Source organism: Acanthaster planci, linkage group LG02 (assembly GCF_054643075.1).
Source record: "Acanthaster planci isolate LZ-2023a linkage group LG02, COTS_SCS, whole genome shotgun sequence".
NCBI lineage: Eukaryota > Metazoa > Echinodermata > Asteroidea > Valvatida > Acanthasteridae > Acanthaster > Acanthaster planci.
The window spans coordinates 1,996,125-2,001,968 of record NC_141778.1 but is presented as its reverse complement, the minus strand read 5'-3'; the positions used below and the strand labels follow the sequence as shown (position 1 = coordinate 2,001,968).

General features: G+C 41.2%; 1 protein-coding gene across 2 annotated transcripts; it reads left to right on the top strand.

Moving 5' to 3' along the window:
* Positions 1–267: 267 nt before the first annotated feature.
* Positions 268–5,455, top strand: LOC110985757 (A disintegrin and metalloproteinase with thrombospondin motifs 6-like). Of its 2 annotated transcripts, none has more exons than XM_022247038.2 (10): positions 268–511; positions 1,297–1,430; positions 1,956–2,123; positions 2,439–2,613; positions 2,805–2,950; positions 3,277–3,363; positions 3,901–4,025; positions 4,245–4,388; positions 4,730–4,867; positions 5,174–5,455. In XM_022247038.2, exons 1-10 carry the CDS (start codon positions 400–402, stop codon positions 5,235–5,237), a joined length of 1,293 nt encoding a protein of 430 aa, XP_022102730.2. In that variant the 5' UTR covers positions 268–399; the 3' UTR covers positions 5,238–5,455. The 2 variants fall into 2 exon arrangements, with proteins under 2 accessions (XP_022102730.2, XP_086986740.1); XM_087130614.1 differs by lacking the exon at positions 268–511 and adding an exon at positions 673–1,128.
* Positions 5,456–5,844: the final 389 nt, after the last annotated feature.

Genomic DNA, 5,844 nt, shown 5'->3' with positions numbered 1-5,844 from the left:
CGATTCTTTACGAGTGTTCGTCTATAACGCTGTCAGTGCATGAAAACCTACTTGGTCATTATTTTATAGAGACTTACTGAGACCTATCAATAATGCTTATGAAAGTTTGCGACTTATTTCCTACTTCCAACAAGCGTATCAGTATGTCTCACAGCTTCTGTATTGCTGTCCGATGTCGTAAAGGGCAGTTCAGCTTTAGCTACATAAGTAACGCAATACTACCCGCATCTTTAATCCAATCAAAGAGTTCATTATCGTCTAAATTTATTGTGTGCTAAAACATCTACTCGACTTTCGACTGTAGGCAACAAGCAGCAAAGGCAAGGCATAATTTATATTTGGTTCGTTCAGTCTTGTTCGTTTAGGCCTCATCAGATGGAGTAATTTTCGTCCCAAAATATGAAAGGCCTAAGATGTTCGATTTTGTTGGTGGTTTGTGTGATTGTGGAAGCCGCGCGTATGGACCCGGACCAATTGATAAGATACTTTGGTACCAACTCAGCAGCAGAAGGTTGGTAAATATGGTTAACATCCACAAACGTATTTGCTCTAATTCAGGGGCGTATCCAGCTTTTGGTTGCGGGGTAAGGGGTGGCACATTCAAAAGCGAATGCGGCTTCGGGCTTATTTAACATGGTGTTGGGAAAGTCTTACATTCTCGACATCCTTGTTTTTCTATCAAGATGCTGTTTTCTGAGGATTTTGGTGCCATTGTTTGATAAATAAAACATTATTATTAATATTTGATTACGAAATATCCATGGGGGTGGGGGCAAGTTACCCCCTGCCCCCGGATAAGCCACTGCTGTAATTGCAAGTATAATATCATGGAAAGGTTTACACATAGGTTGAGTGTTCCGTCACTAATAATATAGCATAGCATTCCCTGTAAAGGGAGAAGGATACATATTGTATCTTCTCCTGTTCATTTTACCCTGCGTCGTAGGTAGGGTGGTTCTGTTGTTGGCTTTACAGAATGTTTCCACTATTGTAATCAGAAATTTCTTTATAGTAAAACAGGTGTTGCTGGGTTGTTGGTTATTGTTCTGTTTTTACAGTAGGCATGGCTCTTGCAAAGGTAGATCCAAATTCTTCTTCTCCAGCGAAATGACATAAATCGAATATAATGTGAGGATTAATTTTTAAAACACCGATCAGTTAAATGCTTATTTGACACCTAATGTTTGTCGGACATATGTATTTTGTGTGGCTAACAGTGACAATTTGTTCTCTTTCAAGCCGCTATGCGTCTAGCCAAAAGCAAACTTTTCATTTTTCTTTCACTTTCATCACTAGCCCCGGAATTTGAGATAATTTACCCAGTGATTTCGGCCAACAATTACGGAACAATGGCCGCCACTAGAGGCGTAATTGCTACCGAGAAAATGACCATTACGGTCCAGGCGTTCGGAGAGACCTTTCAGATGATGGTAAGGACCGTGAAAAGTCCCGGCAATAATGTTGAATCAAGTTGGAAGCAATAGCGCTCTTAAGACTATGAATGTGGTCGTCATCTAATTTCTTGTTGAGAAACATGGATTTCCTTAAAAACCTTGCATCCCAGTGCCGCCCTTGTAATGTTGTTTTCAATAAATAAAGACCTTTTTATGATTAACAAGGGCTATCAATAATTCCGTTGACTTATAAATAAAGGTTCTAAGCAGAAATTTTGCACTATTATAACAAATGACACTTTTTATCGCTAGACGATTTCTACTACCAAACTTTGTCGAAAACAGTTGCCCTTTATTTGTTTGTTTGTTTGTTTGTTTGTTTGTTTTTTATTTAACTCAGTCACCACATATACATAACAATAAGGATAAGGTTGATTTTCCTTGCTCTTGCCTTTACATGAAATTGGAGCAGTTAGGAAAATTCAAACGCCAGCATTGATCGGTTTCGTTGTTGAGTTAAACTTGAAGAATGATATAAATCTTGTGTTTTTTTGTGATTAGGTTCACCAGGATTCTTCCTTCATAGCTGACGGGTTGGAGGTGGTGTATGTCGGGACTTGTAGCAAATCCCTACCGGAACGAAAGGCCGTCCGCAGGGACTGTTACTACCGAGGAAAGCTGGTGGGCGACGAGTGGTCCCTGGTGTCAGTCAGTGCCTGCAGCGGCATTGTAAGTCCTTATGTTCTCGTCAATGTAGCTGATGTCATCTTTTTTTCATAATCAGTACGGTTACGTTAGATTTTTAGACACTAATTACCGGAACTTGGCGGTTTTGGTCTTAAAGTCGAATTCTGGAATATCAGTGTCATTAGTAAAATGCCACTGTCATCTCAACCGATTGCACTGTTTCTTGTAAATTGAGAAATACTAGATGGAAACTTTCCGTTGGTTCTGTCACAAATTAGTGAACAGTGTTTATTGATGATCATTCTGCAAATTAGTGTTGAGGTAAGGTCACATACATTTAACGATTTGTATCTTTAGACTGTCTTCATTCGAAGAGGGTCGGAAACATTCCACATTGAGCCTCTAGACGAGAAAGATGCAGTGGAAATGAGCCTCTTGGATAGTCACTCGGGGGCGCCCCACATCATTTACAAGGGTGCTACCTGGGAGGATTGGATTGGCTCATGTGACTTCGTCGACGAAGATGGAACTGGTTTATAGTAAAGTAATAGCCAGAAATGGTTAAAAGGAAACCTCCTTTCGACATTGGCGTTAACATAACACAAGGAATGAGTGCGAGCAAGTTTCTCGAGGTCGTTGGCTTCATTTGGTTATTGGCAGGTTAAAATGTGATACTCCTTATGAAGCAACATCACTTCATACAAATTCTGATGGTAATTGCAGATTACCAGGCAGACTTGACGATACATCCACCTGATTTCGAAGGACTGTCCCAGAGGTACATCGAGACGATGGTTGTTGGTGATGGCGCTCTCTATGAAATACGAGGTGCTAACACGGCGAACAGCCTCTTGGCGTTGATGAACTCGGTATACGAACAGTCCTTTCCTTAAATGTATAGTGACAGATGTTTTATGGCATATATCTCCGATGCTTTTACAAATGGAATGCTAAACAAATATTTTGAACGTTTATTTCATGTCACTAGCGATATTAGCCCCCTCAGATCGGAAATTATTTGTAAACTAGAAAATTCCTTTGCCTCAGGAACTAGTTTGCAATCTTTCAATATCTTGGAGAACCAGCAATGACTGTCAACTTTGAATGAAACGGGATGTTTGTTTAGGCGTACTATTGCGACGAAATAGACTCTTCAATGGTATTTTTTTTTAATTTTGTTTTGCATCTTTTACAGGTGTCTCATGTGCTAGCTCTGCCAAGTCTAATCGGAGATAAGCTTCAACTCGTGGTGGTGGACATGAGAGTGTACACAAACAACACTGTGTGTATTGCTTCGTCTTTAAATTTGTTCCCTACGATTTCGTAACCAAAGGAACCAGGAGTGAGTCGCAATACAATGCGCCCTCAAGAGGTTTCAATGATATGGGTCACTCACTTTTTTACGGTCAGCATTTTGCATTTGTCATTGGTTCGTCATTCTCAACGTTAGATGTCACACAAAACAAGTGCAAAGCCGAGCTTCAGAACTTTATCAATTTATAATTCTTTTTTAAACCGACCACAAATGTTCAAGGTGCTGGGTCCCCGTTGAGGTCAAGTGGGATTAGGCCTACCATAATGGCACCCGGGTGTCGAACGTTTTCCCACAATGCGCTGCAAAAACTGACTATTCCGCATTACCCACTTTATGGCAGGCTGTGCGAATCTCAGAGATATTTTACACCTTCAACATCCCTTAACGCTTTCTAAACAAGGTCACTGCCTCATACAATATAACAATATAAAGTCCAATAAGGTACTAACGTAATGTGCTGCAGCACTGCATCCAGTTCGAATGTTTTCTATTGCTACAACACAGGGTGACTTGGTCACGGACGAGCACGCATATTGGACGCTGTTCAATTTTTGCAAATGGCAGAACAAGACCAACCCAGCAATGGAGCAGAATCCTCGACATTACGACATTGCAACTCTTCTAACTGGGTCAGTTTGGTGCCTTTATTAGGTTGTAACTACATTCAGAAGTCTTTTTACCGCATTATAAGGTAATTAGTATGAATCGCAAAAAGCCCATGGACACTTAAATTTCCCCAAAGAAATCCTTTTTAGACAAGTGACGGACTTTCTTCCTATCGGAAACTCAATCCACGTTTCATTATAATCATTTATCAAAATATTCATGAGTTTTTGTGCTTTACATAGCTTCAACATTTATGGTAGCCATGGCGATGGGACTAAGGGCATCGCCCTGACTGGTGGCGCATGTCAAAGGACAAAGCAGTGCTCATTGGTTGAGTTCTTAGAGCAGAACGCCATATATGCCACCGCTCATGAAATAGGACACAGGTAGGTCTGGCTACAGATAAATGGTATTAAAGCTATACTGGACATTTGTGACCGCACCAGACGAAAGCAATTTGCCCTCGAGTTGTTACGATCCTGATTGGGACATTCTGCACACGTGACCCGGCTCCTGCAGCGAACGTAGGAGACAAACACTTGTCGTGCAGACAAGATTAATACGGCCTCCGAATTGCTTAGATTTTGCTCTTCATCTTGTGGAGATAATTGGTCAACTCAGAGTCACGAACTGGAATATTGTCAATCTGAAATCCTTTTATTTTGGACGCCCATCAATCTCACGTCAACCCGTGCATGGCAGCGTGTTAATCGTTTCTTTCTTCCAGTCTCGGCATGCACCACGATGGTCACCATGGTAACACGTGCCCCGAGGCAGGCTTTCTGATGTGTCCTTACATGCAAGACAACGAAGCAGAGCTGGGGTGGTCAATCTGTAGCAGGAACTACCTACTCAATTTCTTGGAGTATGTATTAACATTTTGTTGAAACCTCCTACAAGAAAGTGTGTATCTCTGCCCTGCCCCTATACACTAACCCATGGGAAAAACTTACTGCACACTTTATATGGCCCTGTCAGTTTTCATCTGTTTCAAAAAACTGAAAATTATGCATCCATCTTTCAGTATTTTCCCACTTTAAGAACTTTAAAAGCAATCTTTATTCTTACGGCACAGGACAGGCCAGGTAATAACAGTCTATGACTAGATAATCTCCTTTCAAATTTACCAAGTCTATTAAAGGTTTCATTTTTCCAACACTCTCATTTGCAGCACGAAAGGGAGCTGTCTGGAGGACAAGCCAGGAATTAATCTGCTTCCAGAAATCGAAAAATAAATAGGAGTTAGGTTTAGTGTACTCATCTGTTGCAGAAAACCGGTAAAGGCCATCGAATTAATAGAGCTGCTCACTCCTAGCTCCATGTTTTCTCCCAGGATAACCTTATGTGTCACTCGTCATATAAAATCCACTCAATCTGATTAAGATGGTAAATGATCCATTTGCTAATAAAAGGTTCGTTTATTCACAAATAAAGTGTATTTAAGCTATGTTAAGAGCGTGTAGCAGAGCAATCTTTTACCCAAGACAAAAGTACCAAGGTACTCATTTTTAGTACAACAAGGTCTGCACCGAGTCATCATATTTCCGAACGCGTATTTCGAGTTGTCAGCGACACCAAATGTCCATATGCCATTCAGTTACAACAGCTTGTTTGTCACCACTGGACTTCGCCCGTCACCCAGCACCCGAACAGGGTGTTGGTAAGGGCAGATGGCCTTGCACAGATTTTAGCGAAGGAAATACGTCACATGGGGTGGCAGCTAACGACCCGCAGAGCATTGTGGGTATATTTCTGTCAGGCGCGCGCTCGCGTTACACAAGTGGCGGTTATACATTCGACGTTTTTTCTTCAGCATTGCTGAAAATATTCTCATTACACTTC

Bases quoted from the DNA above. Each gene is read 5' to 3' on its own strand.
- LOC110985757 (XM_022247038.2), top strand. From the start codon at position 400: ATGAAAGGCCTAAGATGTTCGATTTTGTTGGTGGTTTGTGTGATTGTG. The intron at 2,614-2,804 runs GTTTATAGTAAA...TGGTAATTGCAG, and splicing joins CGTCGACGAAGATGGAACTG to ATTACCAGGCAGACTTGACG. The intron at 4,868-5,173 runs GTATGTATTAAC...TCTCATTTGCAG, and splicing joins TACCTACTCAATTTCTTGGA to CACGAAAGGGAGCTGTCTGG.